This window comes from Eptatretus burgeri, chromosome 3 (assembly GCF_056783735.1).
Source record: "Eptatretus burgeri isolate ZD-2024b chromosome 3, Ebu_testis_v1, whole genome shotgun sequence".
Classification (NCBI taxonomy): domain Eukaryota; kingdom Metazoa; phylum Chordata; class Myxini; order Myxiniformes; family Myxinidae; genus Eptatretus; species Eptatretus burgeri.
This window is the reverse complement of record NC_140963.1, coordinates 115,944,848-115,968,920: the sequence shown is the minus strand read 5'-3', so window position 1 is coordinate 115,968,920 and position 24,073 is coordinate 115,944,848. Positions and strand designations below refer to the sequence as shown.

Below are 24,073 nucleotides of genomic sequence, written 5' to 3'. Positions count from 1 at the left end.
AGGTCGGATCTGAAACTGGACCTCAACCAAAATCGAATCGGCTTGTTGTCACTGAACCAATTCTTTCACCTTGTTTTTGTTATCACGAGCCCACAACTTTCTGAGATAACATGCTATACATAGTTTTTGGTCCTATCTCTGAACGGTGAAGAATCACTTGAAAAATTCCCGAATCTGGATCCCGATTTGGAACTTCACCAAAATCGAATCAATTACTCCAAATCCGTCCACAACTTTTTGAGATATCATGCAATATCGTTTTTAACCCCATCTCTCCATGCTGAAGAATCAGTTAAAAATTAAATAATTCTCGTATCCAGATCTGTATTCGGATCTTCACCAAAATTGAATCAATGCTTCCTGGTGGCACTCCCAACCTGTCCACCAAGTTTTGCGTGAATCCATTCATAACCTTTTGAGATACTGTGCTATATATCGTTTTTGGCCCTGTTTCTCAATGGGAAAGAATCACTTTAAAAGATTCTAAGATCCAGATCCGGATTCAGAACTTCACCAAAATTAAGCATTGCTGTCCTTGGCCGGTCACCTACATTCACCAAAAAAAAAATTCAGAACGATTGTTTGAAAACTGTGGCCAAAAATCGTGTGACAAACAGACAGACAAACATACTTGGCAAAAAAAAGTTTTTGGTAAGAAACAAACAAACAGGGTTGAAAACATAACCTCCAGCCACCTCCGGTGGGCGGAGGTAATAACATGATTCATCCTGGCCGCTCCCATTGGGAGTGGGTGTTTCTTCCAATCATAAAGATGTGAAGTGGATAATTCAACAACATTCAGATATTCAAATTCAGAACCTGAGCAGCCAGGATAGCCTTGAAGTATGCACACTCGTCTCTTTGCCATCTCGCATCGGTTCAAAGGTCGAACCAGCTCGAAACTAACCGATTGTTGCTTCACAGTCAGGGCGTCGTGTCACAAAGTGTACCATCCCTTCGATGTACTTTAAGCTGGAGAACAATCTTTTAGCAAGAGTTGGTGGACGTTACAGACCCTGTCGTGTCTTTTGTGAAGAACAGGTGAGTTATCACTCATATCCATAAGAAATTCCAAATTCCTGCCACCATCAGCCAAACATCACACGTGGCCTCACTGAATGCTCTGAGGCCATAGTTTGGCTGTTTGTATGTGGCATGGCAGATGTCATGGATGCCTGGTGAGATGACGACACAAACCACACTACATCCTCCGATGAACATTGTGGAAGAACTTTTTAGTGGGTACGGGATGCCCAGGTTAACATTCATCGGAGGGTGACATACACATTGATGCCTTGCCTGCACGACAGGATATATCTGGGTCGAACTTCACACCCAGACTAGACAGCTTAGAGGCAAGTGTGTACGTACGTCGAGGCCATCCTGCCAGCTCACCCAAAATGTGGATTAAATATTAATTCTCAAATTCGAGTTGATGATACTTGCAAGGGTTTAATAGAGTCCACAACGAGACAGCTTGGTGGAAATAATTACCACAAGGCAATGATAGATATTTACAAATATAACATCCTTGTACGGATGTGCCACATAGCTTAGTGAAGGGGCAGCACATCACAACGATCGACGTGGCTGATACAGCTGAGTTGGCGCGCAGCTAAGCAAAGATGGAACGCAAAAGAATGCAAGGCGTGCTAAAACAACCAGGAGTTCCTGCAAGACAACTGCAGTGCGCATATCAGCTTTCATTTCATCGGATATATCAGCGCATATCCAATGTCTTGGTCCGATAATATTTCATTAAAGCAGTTGAGTATAAAACAAATGGGTCGATGACCACAGAACTCCTTGCCTCGGACCCATTCACGGTCGGCGATGAAATGGAGCAGAGCTGAACAACAGATTCTTCGTGGAAATTTTTGGCGCTTGCCCAGATCACAATGAATCACAAGAATACAAAAGCTGCATGATAACCTCTCTGGGAGGCTTTGTGCAGCAGCTAAAGCAGAGTTGCGGAACCGATGAACGCGTGCAGCCAGTGAGAATAACCGTCGGTACTTTCACGCGTGGCTGGTTCAACATCCTCGCTGAAGATTTTGCCTTCAATCGCCTTTACTATGTGGGAGCCATTGGATTTGTAAGCTCCTTCGAAGCCAAAATGGTTCATTAGTACAAGTCGCAGGTGTAGTGGTAGATAAAAAAAAAAGCCAACAATGATTTAAACCATCACACTCTTCTCCCCACACCAACAGCTCAACCAAGCAGAAAGGCCTCGACCACTTCCTTTTGTTGATCCCACAACACAAAAGATCTTCCTGATGGCATTTAAACGGCTGCGCCGACTTGCATCCTGAGACCTATCTCGATGGTAATTTTTGTGGATCGACAAAGTCAAGACAACAAGTGCACAAACAAAGGGAAAATATCGAAACAGGAGTTTTGTTCGAGCGTTTGCTCGACAGAATATGGTGTGAGAACGTTTTAACACACATTTAACCTCGATGGTGGCCTCGATCATCATTAAAACTGTCCTTATCGCATGGAAATAATTTGAAAGCAAAATTTGATGGTTCAAAGGAAAACTTAAATATCAATTTTTTTCTGTTCTGCCATTTTGATATAGAATGCTGACTTGTGTTTTTGCGAATGAAGGCTTGGGTGGTGCTGACACATTTGCATTCCAGGGGCATCAGCAAACCAAATATAGGGCCTTGGACACTCACGCACACTCTCGTGTGCAGCCTGTGGCTGCGTCATTGCTGAGGGACACGGCTATGCCGCTGATGCAGTGCCCCTATTACCATAGCAGGACATTGGTGCTCATTTCACTGACCTTGGAAGGATGACAGGCTGAGTCAACCCCACCTGGTGTTAATTCAGCAGCCGAGAGGACTCAAACTCAGGACCCTAAGATCCCGAGCCAGCCACCCTAACTGCTAAGCCAACACCAAGCCCAGGCCTTGGACAAAGGAAATATAAATCAGTCTGCAGGAAGTGTGTGCATTAAAATCAATAAAATATTTCCACAAATGCATATATCATTGCTCGATAATTGGTGGTGGTCGTACGGCAGCTTAGCTGCCGGGGTAGCTATCATTTCTTGAAGCGCGACTGTGTCGCTGATGCAGTGCCCCTCTACCAGTACACATACACTGGAACTGGTACTCACTTCGCCGACCTCGGAAGGATGACAGGCTGAGTCAACCCCCTGGTGTATTAATTCAGCGGCCAATGGGGCTTGAACTCAGGACCCTTGGATCCCAAGCCGCCACCCTAACCACTGAGCCAACACCAGGCTTACTCGATAATTAAAACTCTTAGACCTTGTCGTTTGGCTAAACAGATTTAAATCACAACTTACTGATGCATAAAACCACATCGTCATGCTGCCCTATCATCCAATGCCAAAAATCCTATTTCTTGAGAGCAACCAAAGAAATATGAATAGTTTCAAGAGTTAATTTAGTAACTCACAAAATTATATACACCGAGTTGATGTCCATGACACAAAAGTCCAAGCTGCTGGAAAGCACAGGATACAATTTTGTAATGAAAACTTCCATTTTAAAAAGGCAGACAGATTTGGTGATGACAACACCATAGCATGTGTTATTCAAGGACTCTGGAAAAATGTTTGCTTCAAAAGAAATTGTTGGGCATGCCAATGACACCTCCAGCTAACCACACCATTGTGCAGTGATATGGGGTGAACAGCTGCCAATTTATCTCGTGCAGTTGCGCCGGTGGAAGGAGAACAAGCAGGTGAGAGTGGAAGGAAATAGGTAAATAAGAAATGAAGAGAAAATCCCTCCAAGGCAGGAAAAGAAACATGAGCCTTGCTGCCCCAGAACCAGTATGGCACCAAACTTCCCCAGGCACTCATATTATTGCTGATTAACGCGCAGCATCGGCACCAACAAGCAGACGTCACCATACATCATGTCGCAACCATATAAACGGCACAGTAGAAATACAGGCTTGTGAATCGCGACGGACATCAACACCGTTGTCCTTGGGTCCCGTGGAGGACTGGGCATGCTTTGCTGTGCTCCGTGGTCGTTAGATGAACCACATGTGGAAGCATGATGCGACTCCTCTACCCACGAATTGCTTTGTCTCAAATCCTCAACAAATCAACTCCCCAAGGTCTTGTGCGAGAATTCTTCCAAGTCTTCGTTTAACCGTCGCCGATGTGAAAACAGCGAATGGTCTGATGATTGGCAACGTGATCACCTTGAAAACCGATTTGACAAACACATCAGATGGATTGAATGATAAAATGGACACACTCAATATTATAATGGATGACGACGCGAGTACGTTAAAGCGGTGGAAGGACGACTAGCAGATGGCAGTTGAAAGAAACAAGGTAAATAAGAAATGAAGAGAATATCCCTTCAAGGCAGGAAAAGAAACACGAGCTTTCCTGCCAAAGAGACAGTGGGGCACCAACTTCCTCAATCACCCATATTTTTTTGCTGAATAGACGATATAGCAGTGGCACTAACAAACACACTTGACCATTCATCACTCACACCTCCATCGTAACTACACAGGGCCTTCCACAGGCTGCCGTGGATACACTTCTCCACTCAGCCAGCGAGAGGCGCTGCAAGATGCCTCTCAATAAGCAAGAAGTGGCATTTTCTTTGTAAGATTTCACACCAAAGTCAGCTATTAAACTTTACAAATCCGTGAGATTTGGAGAGACTTTCTGGAAAAAAAAAGAAGCTCACTTCAAAAAAAAAAATACTAAGGTACAATTTTTGGATTTAGATATGGATGTAGTTTTTGCCGCCGAAGCATTATTGGTTCATACCATGCATGATTATAAGACATGAGGTGCTGTGAATCGTTACACGAGCAGTGGAATCGAGGAATCAATCGGAAAAGGATGGACAGGCTGAAGATAGAAATGAAAGGCAAGGAATACAAATTACAGCCGTCTCAAGTGTTTGTTTTTAAACACCATTGCTTTACTTGATGATTGTGCAAACCTTTCAGTGGATCTCCAAGGCAGGTGGATAAACTAGACAACAATGATCGTGCACACACAAACATTAGGACGTGCAAGTTCATGCGCGCATGCGTACACACTTTAGATTTCCATTCGTTGTGCTGACAACAACACAATAAATCACTAAATTCCCTGATCAAGACACAGAAGGTGATAAAAAAAATCTCATTTGAGCCATTTTTATGAAGGGGAATAAATCTTTTAAGATTGTCAATTATTACAATAAAATGCCAGATCGATGTTAGAAAAACTAGCTGCACAGGAGGTATTATAAACATCATTTGGCGGCAAAATGAACAACACTGTGGCAGTTGTGAACCCCCGGGGAAGAACAAAGCACCAACACATAGGATTAATCTCATGATGTCTTGGGATTCTGTTTAGTTTTTAAGTATATATCATGTTCATGTGATAGATATGCGTTGCAAATGTAACTTTAGTACATGTTGCTTCCTTTCTACATTCTGGACTCGAACCATTCCGCGTCCAACACCACTCACACATCATGCCATTTTCAAACCATTCCTCCTTGACGTAGCAGAGCATTTCACACCACGAGCTCGCCCGCCCACTCAAAGAACATCAGGAAGCCATAAATCATTAGAAATGACAGGTGCGCCAAATTCTCACTCCTTTCTCTTTCCGGAAAGTCCCCCGTGACCACGTCCCACCAATCGGGTTCCGTTGCTGGGCAGAATAATCGGACATGGTCAATTACAGGAGGTGAGGGTCAGACCGCCCTCGCAGTCTTTCCACCAATGAGGATCCCAATCCTGGGAGGAAGGAATAAAACAAGGAATGTAGAGAAGGAATAGGCTCTTGAACTTGGAACCAGCACTTGACTTGACTCGGGCACAGAGACTTGAGCATTTGGACGCTTGGGACTTGAGCTTTGTCCAGAACCGCAAGTTTTGACTCTGCTCTTTGTGCTATTCTCATTCCTTCCCAAAACCGATACCAATCACACTCATCTATTATTTTCCCTCTCTCTCCCTTTCCTTTATTTTTCCAGGTCGCTCGCTAACAAAACCGATACCAATCACATCAAAATACGTTTCTACAGCACAATAAGAGAATGGAGTTATTCACTGACAGACATACTTTCAGGTCAGGTCAGGAATGGGAGAATGTGCCAGAGCAGTGTGTCACTGCATCCACTTTCCACCGGCACTCCAGGGGCCTCCGTTTGGCCAACCCCATCGCCTTGAGATGTTGATCAACCTGCTACAACCACGAGGCACGTGGTTGGCCCATTGGCCTCCTACACTCACGAGGCTCCCTCGCTGGGAGAATCTGGTGAGCAGGATCAGTGTCAGGAAAACCAGCCACATGTCCATACAGCCGCAGTTGATGCTCACGGACTATGCAGGTAACAAATCTCGTTTGAGTCTCAGCAACCGTTCGTTGGACACAAAGTCCGACCAGCAATAGCCAAGGATTTTCCGAAGAGAGCTGGTACCAAAGGAATTAAATCGCCATCTCAGATCCCTGCTCAGAGTCCAAGTCTCACATCCATAGATCAAGACTGGAAGCACCAAGGACCAGAAGAGTCGAACTTGTGTTCTTCCGCAGAGGAATGGGCAGCGCCACACCCCATGATCCAGTGAATCCATGACTCCCCAGGCCAGACCCAGACGTCTGTTGACCTCTGGCTCACAGCCAGCAGAGACATGAATATCACTGCCAAGGCAAGTGAATCTCTCCGTGCCCTCTACATACTCACCACAAACAGGTACAGACAAGATAGCAGCATCCAAGATGTCATTGAAAGCCTGGATCTTAGTTTTTACCCAGGAAACCCATAATTCCAATGGCTCTGACTCCTCATTCAGCACCTTGAGGGCCCCCAAAAGGATATCAAGAGTCTCTGCAAAGATGACTGCATCATCTGCAAAATCAAGGTGAGAGATCTTGACATTCCCAAACGATGCACCGCAGCTTGATAGATCTCTCCGACATCCTCTCCAGAATCCAATTCAGACAAGTGCTGAAAAGTGTAGAGGGCCAGTATACACCCCTAACGACCTCCAGTAGCAACTGGAAATGTCAGAGATGGTATCCCCACATCTCACTGCACTCAGTACCAGAGTGTAGTTCAGAAATCAGATTGATCAGTTTTGGTGGCACCCCACGAAGATCAAGACGCCTCCAGAGGGCAACCCGATTCACTGAATTAAACGGTTTACAGAGATAAACATAGGCTGCAAGCAACCCCTGCCAGAACTCTCATCTGCGTTCGGTGAGGACCCAAAGAGCAAGGATACAGTCAATCGTTGACCTCTTTGGTGTAAAGCCTCACTGCTATGGGCAGTGGTGCTCAAGCAGGTGGTGGTGAACCCGATCAAGAATTATCCAAGTAAAGACCTTGCCAGGCACTGAGAGCAGTGTCACCCCTCAGTAGTTGTAGTGCTGTCGATCACCCTTCCCTTTCCTGAGGGGGACAAAAGGCCCCTCTTCCAGTCAGTTGGGATGATGACTGTGTTCCAAGCAGAGCACAGAACAGAACTAACTCTAACCCTCACAGCCCTCCGGTGAGTTCCAAGACATCCACCGGCAACATCAAGGACGGTGGTCTTTAAGGCACTTCACAACTCTTCAGGATTCCCCAAAGTACCCAGACCCCCCAAATCTCCACTCAGCCTGTTCGCAAACTCTTCAGCGACCCTCTCATCCTTTAGCTTGCCAATATCCAGCCAAGGCTGGGAAGGTACAATTCTCTTCAACAAGGCTGGGAAGGTACAACTTCAGAGTTGCAACAACAAGTCTGTGGTCAGTATTGAGGAACTGAGCACTCCAGTGGACCCTGAAGTTCTGGATCATCCTCCAGCTACCATCAACGAGCACATGGTCAAACTCCTTTGCCACACCGCCAGCGTTGGAATACCAAGTCTAGCAATGAGCCTATGGGCACTGAAACCATGAACCAGCCACCCGAAGTCCATGTCTTCTTGCAAAGTCAAGGAACAATGCTATTCTGGTTCACAGCTCCAGACCCATGAGGACAAACACGTCTCATAACCCTCCCTATCAGTTCCAGTCGATGCATTGAAATCCCCCAAGACTAGAAGAGTATCTCGCCTGGAGCACTGATCAGCCACAGAGTCGACCGTGGCATAGAATGTGCCCTTCACGGTAAGGTCACTCACCTCAGTCAGAGCAAAGACAGAGACCAAGGAAACGACACCCAAGGATTGAAGAATCCTTTGTCTCATTTTACTCTCGTTGACCGGTATTGCCTCAATTATCATTGGAGTCAGCTTATTGGACACATCTACAGCAACTCCTTCAGCATGGTAACCATCAGAGTGACCAGACCAATATGGAGGGATAACCACCCACCATGATCTCGCCACAATCTGGTCACCAAACCTCAGTGAGTGCTGCAATACCGATATCCAAATGCTTGAGCTCAGATGATAACAGAGACGGGTGATCATCCTCTCTAAGGGATAGGACATTCCAGGCACCCACCCGAAGGGACCGCCTCAGGTTAACCGAAGGAGACCGCTGTCTGGTGGATGACACCTCAGCACCACCCAGAGACACACTCTCCCGCAATCTGACCCAGGAAGGATACCCCATTGTTTCCTTCCGATCATCAAAGATTGGGGTCTCAAAGGCTTTGCCCCAAACCTGTCATCTGGTGAGCTGCCCTGCAGAGGGCAGCTGCACAGGAGGAACTCCCACAGAGTGGGTCTTCAGATTTTTTGGTGCTTTTTGTATGTTTTGTGGAAAGAAGGGCTTTACGGTTTTTCGACATGTACATCAATGCTGTTATCTGTCCATTTGCTACAAACGTATTCCAAAAAAATACATCTGTACAAGTACATATATATATATATATATATATATATATATATATATATATATATATATATATACATACATACATATATATATATATATATATACATATATATACATATACATACACACATATATATATATATATATATACATACATACATATATATCTATATATAAACATACATATATATATATATATATATTCATATATATACATATACATACACACATATATATATATATATACATGTATATACATATATATATATATACATATATATATACATATATACATGTATATACATATTGTTGCGGTATTCGCGCCCGCCGGCGTGCTGACGGCCACGTAACTCGAATCGCGGCACGTCGCCCACCGGACGGACAATCCAGTCGTGACCCCTCTCGGACTAACGCCGGGAACCAGTCACGGGTGGACCTTTCTCGGTCTCACCGCGATCGAGCCAATCAGCCCCCGCGTGGGATAGGGTTGCTCGCCAAATTGACCTACCTAAGTACCCACGCGGAGGGTAGACCGGGCGATCGCACCTCGCCGCAGGTCGACTTCGGACACGGGCCCCTTAAGCGACCCGTTCCGTACTATCAGAATAACCGAGCGGTGTTATCGTCGACCTCGACGGTTCGATTAATTATCGGGCGTATTCAGCCCACTACCAACCCTTTACGTGAAGCAAGATGGGGATTCAATAGAGGAAAAGACGAAGCGAAGCGGGAGAACAGTTCAACAATAAAGCACATTTATTCGCGGCACACGGGAAGCACACAAATACAATTCCACCAAAAGCACACAAAAAAAAGAAAACACAATTCCATTTACACAAAAAGCAAATATAAAAGTGAAAACACAGTGCAGAGCTAATACCGACTACCGAGCACACGGCAACACTTATACAATTCTACCTCACAGACGGCGCCGACAACACATACCCAAAACCAAGGAAAAGAAATACCCTCAAGGATGAGGCGGGCCTGAGGCCGGACCGGGTCGCGCCTACCCGTCTGGTGATGAGACGCGGAGCGGCGATGGCGCCTCACTCCGCGGGCCTCGCGGACAGTGTCTGGCAGGGGGTGGGAAAGGGGCCCCCTTGGTCGCACTATCTCAGTGCGGGGGGGAACAGGAGGGGGTTGCTGATGCTCGGGGTATAGAGGATCTTTATTATCCCTGGTGTGCGTCTCCACCTCGGCCAGGTCGCGCTGCCGGCCTTCCTCGGGCGTGCAGCTCCCGGCACCGTCGCGAGCACCCCCTCGTCTGCCTTCGCCGCTGCCGCCTCTCCGCCTCTGGACTCTCCACCCTGGACTCTTCTTTGGGCTCTCCTCGTTCGACTCTCTTCAGCTTCTCCAGCTACTGCAGGCTTCGGGCTCCAGACTTCCACACGGCTCTGACTGACGAACACGGTCCTTTTATCCCCCCGTAGCTTCGCCTTTGACCCCCTCCCTTTGACCTTTCACCTCGCTCCCCATTGGCCCGAGAAAAAGTGGGCGTGAAGGCTTTTTGATCCACAAATTTGCATATATCGATCGTCCTGGAGGCGGGGCCACGCCCCTCGCTCACCGATTGGACGGCAAAAAGTGGGCGTGTGTCGTTTTTGCTCCGCTTTTGAAGCACAAAATCCGCGATTTTGTACACGCTGTTCGACGCGCGCTCTGCACGAATCCAACACCGGTACCCACAGCGGGGCAAGAACGGTAGCGATGCTACGGTTGCGAGGTGTGACGGGAAGGTCGTGGCGGTTGTGGTGAAGCGGCGTTGTGGTTGGTGGTTGACGTTGTGGTTGTGGTGGTAATCATGGCGGTTGGTCCAAAATAAAGATAGTAAAAGAAAAACGGCTATCCTGAAGAGTCGCAGCTCGCATAAATGACATGTATTCCCACCAGACAACTGGTTTGGGCCTAACTACACATGCACTTACCGAGATACCTCACCTAAGGGACCTGAATGGTGGTTTGCGAATTTGGTAACCACAACACTACCCCTTCCCTTTTTACAGACTCGTCCCGAGTCGTCAAATTTTCGTGTGCCATCATGTGTAGTTTTCCCCTAGTACATTTTACCTACGGATCCCTGAGTGCGACATTCATGGTATTCGTGTCCCCAAAATAAATAACCTGAGGGCTGCGTAACTATCTAAACAAACTCACTCACACGGATGACTTAAATAAAATTGCCGGCGCTAGGACAGACATGCCGGGGCGCACTCATATTTACAGTACATCTTAACCTTAACTTACAAATTTTACACTAAACCATGGCCCAGGATCAATGAACTCTGCAAAAGAAAGCAGTTAGCAGGGAGCCAGGCTGCCCACATGCAGTCTCTGACTCAAACAATGCAGGTGACAGGGAACGTGGCTGGCTGCTCACACGCAGTCCAAGGCCTTCCCTTTTGAACTGAACGCAGTGAACCACAACGGTGCATGGGCTGCACAACGCAGTCTCCGTGCCAGCTCAAGTGGCACACGCAATGAGCACAACGAATGAATGGATGAATGGATGGACGCAAAACACGGTGCACGGGCTGCCACTGCAGGCCCGTGTTGTAGCTGCCAACAGGGCAGTTCTCGCAGCTTGCAAACTGTGGCCTTGATCCTGGCGCACATGGAAATGAACAGGGGGGGCAAAGCAAAATTGAACGGGGCTGGTGAACATGGGCAGTGGGCATGGCATGGCAAAGGTAGCAGGCAAACACAGCCCGCAGAAGAAGGCCGCTGCAGGCAAACACAGCCGGCAGACGAACTGGCCGGCACAGGCCTCGAAGAAAAACAGCCAGCAGATGAACTGGCCGGCACAGGCCTTGCAGCACACAGCTGCCGATGAAGTTGGCCGGCCTCCGCCTTGAAGCAAAACACGGCCAGCCGATGAAGTTGGCCAGCCTTTGCCGTTCAATGGAGGTTGGTGGAGGGAGTGCGGTGGTGCTGGCCACTTGGAAGGCGGGCTCGGACCTCCCTACCTGTCTCCCTCCCAACCTATCGCCTTTGCCTGTCACTGTACATACCCACTCCCTTAATTTGTGAAAAACCAATTTAGCCCCCTTAATTTTTTTGTTTTTTTTTTATTTTTACTTCCCCACTATAAATCGTCCCCTAACCCCCTTTATCGTCCTTGTTCGGCTAACCTATTCTGTTACCTAGCCTACTCCCAACCCCTACGTTCCCTTCCCGGAGGGGAACAAGGGAGAGCTAACGTCCTGTGTCGAGGCCCAACGGCTCAGAATGGCCTCCCCAGAGTTCGGCGATCTATAACCCAAAGTGGGTCCAGCGGCCCACAACGACAGCGAGGGATGGATGGTGCGGAGGGGTACATCTCCTAATCTCCCCTAACCATTTAACAGTTATACTACCCCGGGGCTTTCAACAAGCTCTTCTCGCTTAAACTTTTGGTTCTAACATCCCAGATTCCGTCGCCTGTGTTGGTGTCCTCACAATTTCGGGCCTCGCCCCCCAATTTTCTCTCCGTGCCCTCACACGGTCTCCTGGCTGGGACACGTGGCTCCCTTTGGCAGGCACGACCCTCTGCCGATTCTCCCGCTATGGCACCCCGGGCACTACACTGCCTCCGAGCCTACCAGCTTCCCTAACACCGGGAGTGCCCCCATGGCACCTCCCTGAAACGCACACGTGGCAGGCCGGCCTCCCGGGCCCCTTTCCGAGGGTCACCCGTGCCCACAACACTGCCCACGCGGCTAATGGCGCCCCGGGCCCCCGCACCAAGCAGGCGCACCCGTGCCCACTGCTATCCCGGCCCCCATGGGCCCATGGCCTACCGCGGCCGACCAGCCTGGTGCCCGGGGTACCCACTCAGCGATACTCACCTTTCGCAGCCACGCTCCCAAGCCCGTCAACAGGGCTCCTGCACCCCTCCAAATGGGTTTCGAGCCTACATTCCCACCAACAGCAAAACGACCTCCATTTTTCAATTTGACTAACCCAGCTAACTCACTTTACTCTGACCCCGGGGTCCCTTGGGCGGGAGTCACTCCTCCCCCCAATCACTCATCGCACCATGCATTCCCCATTCGCTCCATACACACAGACCCGCTGGCCTCACTCACTCACCAAGTACTCACCTCACAACTCACCAACAACTCTTCAACACACACACCGCTGAACTCTGCCATCCTTCTAACTACCTCCCCTAACTAACTCGTGCTCCCACGTCGTCCCTTAAGCTATAGCACGTTCCATTTAACGCTACGTAGCTAAACTACGTCCCCTCTACACATTCACAAGTCTGTCACTGTCTCCAAATAAATCATTTTATTTCCCCACCTAAATCTGGCTACAATCCCTCTAACTAATCCATTCCACGGACTCCATGAGGACTTACCCCTGCCCCATGGAGTCGGTCTAACTAAGCTAACCCTTCCCCCTAACTAGTTTCCATCCTGTGCCCCGGGTAAGGGGGTCTTTCACCCCTTGCCCAGGAATCCTGTACACCCGAAAGTGAGGCTTGCTTTTTTTTTTTTTCCCATGCGCAGCACCTGCGCGGCAACTCAGAGCTCGCGCACTTTGCACCTGCCCGTGACGTCATGCAGCTGCACGTGTTCCTCGTCCCTCCTTGGACGGGACCATCCGGCAGAGATACCCCTCCTGCCGGATTCCAACCCCACGTGCAGCCATGACGTCACCGTGCGCATAAAAAAAACAAGCCCCACGTCTCGAGGGGTTCCCCACGCGAACACATGTGCTTTGCCCGTTGGAGCTTAACACACGATCGCGTGGAGAACCCGCCCGTCCAAATCCATTTACCTGCCTAAACTTTGTCCGTCCGCGGGATCGGCAAATCCACCGCGTGCGTTTCCGGACCGGGACTTCACTCTCGCAAGCGAGCACGTGGCGGTCTCGTGCGTTGCACAGCACGGACCGCGTGCTCACTGCTGGGTGAACCCGGCACGGTCCCCGAAATAGCTACAGCCGCTACTCGGCTTTCTTTCATCACATGTCGCCTTCGTCGTCGCCATTCAACCCACGCACACCTGCGTGTTACGACGCACACAGTCCACTCCATCAAACTCACACCGGGAGACGCGGCTGCGTGCTCCCGCATGCCAACCGACATCTCCCTCACATACCGCTCTCTCACACATACGGTCTCCCTTGCACACAGCGACCTTGCACACGGCCGTTCACTCACGCGTGCCTCACTACTCACACAAACCATACTACTCACACGTGGTGCTCCATTCACTCGCGCGGGGGCACTCACCCGCGGTGCTTCACCCACACACGCGAGGGCACTCAACCGCTGTGCCTCATCCACACACCGTGCCTCACTCATACACGCGGGGGCACTCACCCGCGGTACCTCACTCATACACACGGCGACACTCACACACGCGGTCTCTTCCACACAACGTCCCTCACTCATACACGCGGGGGCACTCAACCGCGGTGCCTCATCCATACACCGTTCCTCACTCATACACGCGGGGGCACTTAACCGCGGGGCCTCATCCACACACGCGGGGGCACTCACCCGCGGTTCCTCACTCATACTGGCCGTTTCACTCACACACACGGCCTCTTCCATACACGGTGCCTCATCCACACACGGCGTGCTGGGAAGCACGTACTCTGGCACCATCGCCACCACACCACTCACACACGGGGTCGCTTCCACACACGGGGACGCACTCACACCTTGCACCACACACACAGGGACAACCACACTGGGGATTCGTGTCCCCACAAGGGTCTCCGGGGCCTCTATACCCCCCAAGCTCTCCGTGCAACTGTCCACAGCACTCGTCCCCTCAACCTCGCCAAGCACGACCGAACTCACCTGGTCGTGACTCGCCTCAAGGGGGCATACTCCCTCCCCTCGTTCCTGGAGGAGGTCATCCAGGTGCTCGCACTGGGTCTCTACCCAGTCCGCCAGCTCACCCCCATTATCCTCCACTACCTCTGTGTGTGTGTGCGTCACTTACCCCGTCTTCCTCGTGTAGTCTTTCCTCTATTTTTTCTATCTCCCGTGTCTCTGCCAACTCTTCACCCTTTACCTCCCTTGTCTCAACTATTATTTCCTTTGTCACGGCCTTCATGCCCGCCTGCAGGCATCGGCCCATGTTCTGCGTCTCACCCCCGGAGCTTTTTCGTGTCCTCCTTCATGTTTGCTTCCATTCCGTTTATTTGCTTGTTCATTTATTCTTTTTTCATTTCATTTGTATTTGTATCCATCTTTTCGTTCATGCCTTTCATTTCGTTTTTCATTTCATTTGTATTTGTATCCATCTTTTCGTTCATGCCTTTCATTTCGTTTTTCATTTCATTTGTGTTTGCATCCATTTTTTCGATCATTTTCGCATTCATCTTTTCGTTCATTGCCGCCAGCATGGCGCATAGCTGGGCCATGTTGGATGCACTCAGCTGAGCCGTTTCGGCAGGGGTTGGGGAAGGGTCTTGGTGGAGAGGGGGGGGGAGGTGTCATACACCGCGGCCGCTGCCGCACCCACCTCGGGCCCTGGGTTCAGTTGGGCGAGTCCGTGTTCCTGCACAATCAACATTTCCTGCTCGGGGATTCCATCCTGGACCATGGATCCTACACATTCTACATCCATTTCTAATACCCCCGGCTCCCGCTCGCCTTGAGACGCCATCTTGCTTCTCGTGAAGGGTTAATTTAACTCGCTCGTAATTTGGAGGGAATCGGGGGTCGCTTCTCTCACCCCTGGACCGATTCCCGTGAATTTAGCCTGAGACAGGAGAGCCCGTTTTCCTGTTCTCCGATACCAGTGCCGCGAGGAGGGCGATGAGTTTATATCGCACGACCTGACACCAGTGTTGCGGTATTCGCGCCCGCCGGCGTGCTGACGGCCACGTAACTCGACTCGCGGCACGTCGCCCACCGGACGGACAATCCAGTCGTGACCCTCTCGGACTAACGCCGGGAACCAGTCACGGGTGGACCTTTCGGTCTCACCGCGATCGAGCCAATCAGCCCCCGCGTGGGATAGGGTTGCTCGCCAAATTCGACCTACCTAAGTACCCACGCGGAGGGTAGACCGGGCGATCGCACCTCGCCGCAGGTCGACTTCGGACACGGGCCACTTAAGCGACCCGTTCCGTACTATCAGAATAACCGAGCGGTGTTATCGTCGACCTCGACGGTTCGATTAATTATCGGGCGTATTCAGCCCACTACCAACCCTTTACGTGAAGCAAGATGGGGATTCAATAGAGGAAAAGACGAGCGAAGCGGGAGAACAGTTCAACAATAAAGCACATTTATTCACGGCACACGGGAAGCACACAAATACAATTCCACCAAAAGCACACAAAAAAAAGAAAACACAATTCCATTTACACAAAAAGCAAATATAAAAGTGAAAACACAGTGCAGAGCTAATACCGACTACCGAGCACACGGCAACACTTATACAATTCTACCTCACAGACGGCGCCGACAACACATACCCAAAACCAAGGAAAAGAAATACCCTCAAGGATGAGGCGGGCCTGAGGCCGAGACCGGGTCGCGCCTACCCGTCTGGTGATGAGACGCGGAGCGGCGATGGCGCCTCACTCCGCGGGCCTCGCGGACAGTGTCTGGCAGGGGGTGGGAAAGGGGCCCCCTTGGTCGCACTAGCTCAGCGGGGGGGGAACAGGGAGGGGGGTTGCTGATGCTCGGGGTATAGAGGATCTTTATTATCCCTGGTGTGCGTCTCCACCTCGGCCAGGTCGCGCTGCCGGCCTTCCTCGGGCGTGCAGCTCCCGGCACCGTCGCGAGCACCCCTCGTCTGCCTTCGCCGCTGCCGCCTCTCCGCCTCTGGACTCTCCACCCTGGACTCTTCTTTGGGCTCTCCTCGTTCGACTCTCTTCAGCTTCTCCAGCTACTGCAGGCTTCGGGCTCCAGACTTCCACACGGCTCTGACTGACGAACACGGTCCTTTATCCCCCGTAGCTTCGCCTTGACCCCTCCCTTTGACCTTTCACCTCGCTCCCCATTGGCCCGAGAAAAAGTGGGCGTGAAGGCTTTTTGATCCACAAATTTGCATATATCGATCGTCCTGGAGGCGGGGCCAAATCGCCCCTCGCTCACCGATTGGACGGCAAAAGTGGGCGTGTGTCGTTTTGATCCGTTTTTGAAGCACAAAATCCGTGATTTTGTACACGCTGTTCGACGGGCGCTCTGCACGAATCCAACACCGGTACCCACAGCGGGGCAAGAACGGTGGCGATGCTACGGTTGCGAGGTGTGACGGGAAGGTCGTGGCGGTTGTGGTGAAGCGGCGTTGTGGTTGGTGGTTGATGTTGTGGTTGTGGTGGTAATCATGGCGGTTGGTCCAAAATAAAGATAGTAAAAGAAAAACGGCTATCCTGAAGAGTCGCAGCTCGCATAAATGACATGTATTCCCACTAGACAACGGGTTTGGGCCTAACTACACATGCACTTACCGAGATACCTCACCTAAGGGACCTGAATGGTGGTTTGCGAATTTGGTAACCACAACAATATATATATATATACATATATATCGCTCATTCTAACCATTGACGAACTGATATTAATGATTAACGCCTTCTGGGTGACAAAGAAAGCTGAAATTTTACATGCTGATGGACATCAAAGTTTGTATATGGAGAAAAAAATCACAGAATCGTCTGACGTCTATAAATGAAAATATAAATAAATGAAAAAAAAATGAAAAAAGTTCAGGTGAGTGACCCGAGACAATGGGGAAACACCGTAATTTGGTGTGTCGATAGACATTGAAGTCGATACACCAGGAAAAATCACTGAACCATTGGAAAGCATCCGTAAATGAAAATATAAATAAATGAAAAATCAAATGCAGGTGAGTGACCCGAGACAATGGGGAAACACGGTTCGTATGCTTACACATGTGTAAGTACACACCACTAATATAGTGTATATATATATATATATATATATATATATATATATATATATATATATATATATATATATATATATATATATCACAATGCCAAAGCAAGAAGCAAGTAGGTGAGAGGCCAAAAAATGCAAAGGAAGAATGACAGACATCTTGTCAAACTTAAAGGAGTAACCTGTATTCATCAAACCCCTTTTCACACATCAGTCTGGGCCTATTTTTTTCAGTTATGCCCATGATATCTCAAACAAAAATAATGAACGGAAATTAAATCTGATGACATGACTATAAACTGCACATGATCAAGACAATATGTTGTGTTGATTTATATATTTTGTAGATTCTTCAAAAATGCTTTTCTTCAGAAATACAATTCTTACAATGACAGACGAAAATGTTCAATTATGTTGTGCGCTCGTACGCACACAACAGTATCAAAGTGAACAATAACTATATAACTGTTTGTGATTTCTTCGGCACATTGCGAAGAAACATTTTCCAATTATTGAAATAGTTTTACTGCCTTGGAGTGAGAAAGAAATGTTTGACGTTAAAATGCACTCAAGGGGAACCTACAATGTGTTGCAAGTAATAAGCTTCTGCCAATCACATACCTTGAATGACCCTTTCCTTCTGATTCATCTTCCCAGAACATCCAATGAGAATGCTCGTTTAGCGAGGAGGGCTCAGTCGTAGCACGGTTAGCTCAAATTTGCCTGGTTTGATACTCAGGATAGACGGATTTGACAAAAGCGGAAATTATAATGGCGTGCAGTGTATCTTAAAGCAAGCTGTTACCATATATGGAGGGGGGCAGTGCATTGTGGTGCATACTTATTTTTGGAAGGGTTGTAAAGGTGTTGTACATGCAATCACAAAGGCATAAAATATCCCATTTAATCTTTGAAAAGTTTATTTCCTTGAGTCTCCTAGAACTACTTCTTTGGCGGCCTCCATTATTGGCACCATCTTGTGGGGTCAGCTGAAAAAAAACTTTTGGCCCAAGTCACTCATGAACCAGCTGGTCAAGTCTGAGGTTTGCCTGATGATGATAGGAATTTGAAATGTATGCAGGGTGCTGGCAATAAATCGCCGACTCTTCATCGAAAGATATCGTGGGAGCTGAATGTCCACCAACTAATACTGGAAGATTGGTATCCAGCTTAATGACCATCTAAAAGGACGGCACGCTTTGTGGTACAATGCTCTGCTGTGAAACACCAATCCAATCCGTCAGTTTATAGTCAGACAGAGATTCAAATCCAGACTAGACAGCTCAAAGGCAAATGCGTTACATTTGCGCCATCTGTCTGATGAGAACCACGTTTTAATGGACCACAGTATAACCTCAAAGATCTCTGACAAGACGGCACAAAAATGTATTCAATGGATATATTAGTTAAATGGAATGTTAATACAAGCCGTGTGTTATGAGGAAATCAGCATTTTTAATATCTCTAAAATATGAAGCTCGACGAAAGCAAATCCTTGCATCTGACTTTAATTTTTAAAGAGTTAAAACTAGACATAATTTGACATTGCGACGTCGACCAATATACCTCCGCCCACATTAAGTCTGTACTTACTCTAACTTTGACTTAAAACTTAAAGACCATTTGACCTCAATATATAATTTGTAAATATGTATCATGGTGCATGCACCTCGTTTAGTTCAAATCATATAGCCAATGGTATCACATTTGCAGGAGTTTTAATGTGACCTCTGACCCTTTACCTGTTAGTACCAAATAATCTATCATGGATGGACACACTGATGGAGGTTTATTCATACTTGTGCCAAGTTTGATTTAAATCCCTTCAGCTGTTCTCAAGTATCACATTTTTTTTTACCTTACATGACCTTTGACATTTGAGCTCTTGATGCAGAAATCTAATCCGTTTATTTTTACATCATAATACATCCATGTACCAAGTTTGACTTAGATCCCTTCAGCAGTTCTCAAGTTATCAGGGGAATGAAAACCCATCATGGACGGACAGACAGATGGGCAGCCGGCCGGACAACCTGAAAACATAATGCTTCTGGCGACTTCGCCAACAGGGGCATAAAAAAAGAAAAATCTGCGTGCAGGTATATCGATTCAATATTGCGAATTTACAAACTACCTAAATAATAATAGTATTTTTTTTGGTCAAGCTCTTCACTACTTTCCATTTCTCCCCCATCGATCCCCTCCCCTAAACTTCCTCCGATTTCTTCCAAGCCGATCCGTTGTCTCTCCTTTGCTTTCCCTTCCTGTACATCAATTTTCCACTTTCCCATCAATGTGTATGCAACATATATATGCACAGTCCTCTTGTGCATGAATCTAGAAGCATGAAATCCTAAATTCCTCTTTCATAACAGACATTTATTTATTTCATAATTGATAAAATGTAATTACCCTGTCTGTTAAAGATCAAGCCAAGTCTTAAAGACAGTAACTGAGAGACAATCAAGCATTGCAAGGTGCAGGTATAAGCATTTATTACAGGAACAGGTGAGTAAAGGAAAGAAGAGAAATTGCTTACTGCAGAGAGGTCTGCCTTGTTTCGAACAATGTCTGCTTGTCGTTGCGTTCCATCAAGTTTCTCTCTGTCACACAACAAAAACAATGTTACTGACAGTGAAAAACAATGCACTTCATAGAACACTACAGGAAGGGGAATTATTCAGTGTCCATATATATATATATATATATATATATATATATATATATATATATATATATATATATATATATATATATATATATATATATATATATATATATATATATGCTGCAAAAAGTTGATTTGAAAAGACATCCAGTGAAATATGCCTGGTGTTGCCTTAATGGTTAGGGTGGTGGGCTTGAGATGGTCTGAGGATCCTGAGTTCAAATCCCACTCAGCTGTTGAATTAATACCAGGTGGGGTTGACTCTGCCTGTCATCCTTCCGAGGTCAGCAAAATGAGTACCAGCTTGCTGGTATCCTGTGTTGGAGTGGTGACCCATCAAGGATTGTGCACAATACCCAAGGAGACTGCTTAGGCAGCACCAATGCTCTGCACAGAGTATGGTCCTGAAGGATGGATCCAGTGAAATGTTCGAAATGTTTGCAATGTTCGAAATGGCTCATCCAAATGGTGAAAATAAGCCACATATAAATGCACATTAAAACCTGGGGTGTGTTCCGTTAGAAAACAGCTTGCTATCCACTTGCCAAGCCAGCCGTTTCATATCAACTGCTTTGCAAGACATTTGGCAAGCACAGCAAGTGATCAAGGGCTGGGTGTGTTCCATTAGCAAGCAGCTTGCTTTCGCTTTCCAAGGTGGTCATTCCGTGTCAATCACTTTGGAAGTCTCCCGGCAAATGGAGCAAGGGATTAAGAGAGGCGTGTTGTCACGTAAGCATAAATGGCTGCCATAGTCAGATTCAAAATGATACCACAATCAATGAAATGTTCAGAGGCATACTCTGTTATGTACTTCAGTCTCTTGATGACATACCATTTGAAAGTATGTGTATATATATATATATATATATATATATATATATATATATATATATATAAAAAAAATATATATATATATATATATATATATACACACACACACACACACACACACACACACACACACACACACACACACACACACACACACACACACACACACACACACACACACACACACACACACAATCTATCCCCTACTCGTTATATTCCAACTTCTGTAAATTATATTTGAGTATCTACCTCGCATCGTTGAAGCAAATGTCCATTTACTGTTTGTCACTATCTCTGTTGTAATAAATAACTTGATAATGAATCAAAGTGACTTCCTGTTGCAGGAGTGTTATCCTGTCCACCAACAATCATGAATGCAGATTTTTGAAAAAGACATTATGGATGCAAGAAGATTTGCCCAATTTGCAGCAAACCAGAGCATATGGATGCAGATGATCTCTGTGATGGTAGGTCGCGTCACATTAACATATAGTCACAAAAAGCTTGCTCTTGCCAGCAGACAGGCAAATGTGTGCCAGAAATTAAAGTATATATAATGACCAGAGATTGAATAAAATTACCAGATTCACGAGTTTTGTGAAGGGTTTTATTTTTATTTTTTTTCCCCACACCTGACACATTCGGTTTGAGAAAAGACTTTGAAATGATCGAAAAATAATAAAAGAGAGGTCAAAAATTCTCATTTTCCCAAGGTGCCAGAAAGACAAATATAAATTCGATTTCCAGAATCTCTTTGCATCCTCTCGATGAAACGATACTACATCATCAAAACAGAATATTATTCCTGCCCTTCAGTGAGAACCTGCAATAAAAGGTCTTCATTTCCAGGTGGACACACGAAAGATAACGCTGTGCTGCTGTGATTGTATGGTAACTTTATGTTTTTCACACGGGATAGAAGGCTGTGCTGGGTATGATCCCTAAACAATCATTTATTCACCTCGCACTCAAACCACTTCCAGAATCCTGAGCTCCTAGACTAAACAAATGGTGAAAAATATGAGAGTGCAGGTGGGGACACTATATACACTATAATATATAGACACTGCAGGTGGGGAGAGGTCATAGCCAATGGCACCATTTGCATGTGTTCCACGGTGAAAAAGTAGAAACACAATCATAAAATGTCACAATCTCCAGGATGGTTCAAAAAGCTGCCACAAATCTCTCAAACTGGAATGAAATCCAAGGTAATTGAAAAGGTGAGAAAAACGAGGTGGAGGAGGAAAGGCAACAGAGGGTAGAGGAAATCATAATAATAACAAGAATAATAATACTACTTCTACTACTAATAATAATACGAGATCATTCAGCCCAAAAAGTATGCAAAATGGTTGCCAACCTATGGTTGTTTCTCCGTGCTCTATCTTTTTTAAAATGCTGAACGTCAAGCAAGGAAGCAGCATGTACAATTTTTAGTCTTTAGTATAACTCATTCGGGGTTCAAACCTCCTACACCCAAAGCGGACACTCTAATCATTGTCACCAAGTCAGAGAAAATAGAAAGGCCGAGCAACCACCGAAAAGAGAGTACTGTATAAAATAATCATATGTTGCTGCAAAATTTTACAACAAACAGCTATAGAGAGCCGTTTCAGGCTCCAACCCTCTTCATTAATTCATGCAATCATAGCCAATTGTGACAAAGAGACAGACACTGGCAATATTGTATCAATGTGTATTTTCGTGGTGATTAACTTGATCTGTACAGCTTTCTCAGACAATACATGAAACTGTGTTGCCAGCTGCTTGCGACCAAAATGTATTGCAGCAGATGGCAAGACACTGGCACCAGAAGGGCCCTGGCATGCTGGCATTGGCAATGAGCTGATTGGGCGAGGACTCACAAAGTGCAGACAGGTGTTACTCCTGCACAGAGATCCAAATCTGCTACCATTTTCTACCACCTTGGGATGGGAGCACACTTCCAGCGACAATGTTCGATTGTTCCCACCGTTCACATATTTGGCACAACACGTTCGGATGTAAATCATGAATTAGATCTAATGCGAAGTACTGTGATCGTAATTGAAACCAACTTCAAAACAAATACAATATCAAGCTTGACCTTTGGCTCAATCTACACTTAAATTATATTGCAATAACACAAACTGACAAAGGGGTGACACAAATAAGGATAAATACCATTTCACCTTCAGGACAAAGAAAATAATCACATTTGCTGATTTTTTTGAACAATCGGATCCACAAATACAATAAATTCCTTTATTTTATGTGACCTTTTATGATGTCGTTCAGAGAAAGATATGGATTGGTCTGTTTACATTTCAATCCGTGTCCTTGTCTAATGACTGCAAACCGCCGTGGGAAGCAAGAAGAAACTAACGTTGCGGGTGGTGGACTGAGGGTGTCCGGGTCCCGGGGACAAAACATAATTTTGCGTCCTCACCCCAAAGTGCTGAAAATAAGGAAGTGATACCAGTGGAAAGAAAGACAGGGAAGTGGTTTCCATATCGTGAGAAAGGAAATAAGAAATTCAAAGAAGCTTTGACAACGCTGTTTCCCCGCCTTATGGATATTGCATGTGATTTTGTCCGTGCAAGTACAACGGTGAATCGGATACACAACAACAAAGAAAAGATCATGTATGCATGGTATGTGCTTCATCTGTGGCATCTTCCAGTGCAGTGGAGATCCAACAAAATACAAAGCTCTGTGATGGGGGAACATCATTATACCTTTCGGGGAAATCACTCCCAACTTACGAACTACTTTTCAGGAACACACGGTGTTCATAAATCGAGCGATTTTGTGTACAAATTCAGCATTATGCCTGTATGATTCAGAGCAAATTGTATACATAAAAAAATGCTCGAAATAATATTCATTCTTTGCTGATGAACCCATGAACCATTCAGACCCACTCAGCAACTCCTTCACAGCGAGA

General features: G+C 46.7%; 1 protein-coding gene across 4 annotated transcripts in view; it reads right to left on the bottom strand.

Moving 5' to 3' along the window:
- The window catches only part of LOC147030789 (uncharacterized), a 682,768-nt gene that overhangs the window by 364,406 nt on the left and 294,289 nt on the right, over nucleotides 1–24,073 (bottom strand). For all 4 annotated transcript variants that reach the window (XM_085875201.1, XM_085875200.1, XM_085875199.1 and 1 more), the window contains exon 3: nucleotides 20,185–20,248. In XM_085875201.1, coding sequence (XP_085731327.1) covers nucleotides 20,185–20,248 — 64 coding nt within the window. The remainder of the gene's footprint in view (nucleotides 1–20,184; nucleotides 20,249–24,073) is intronic.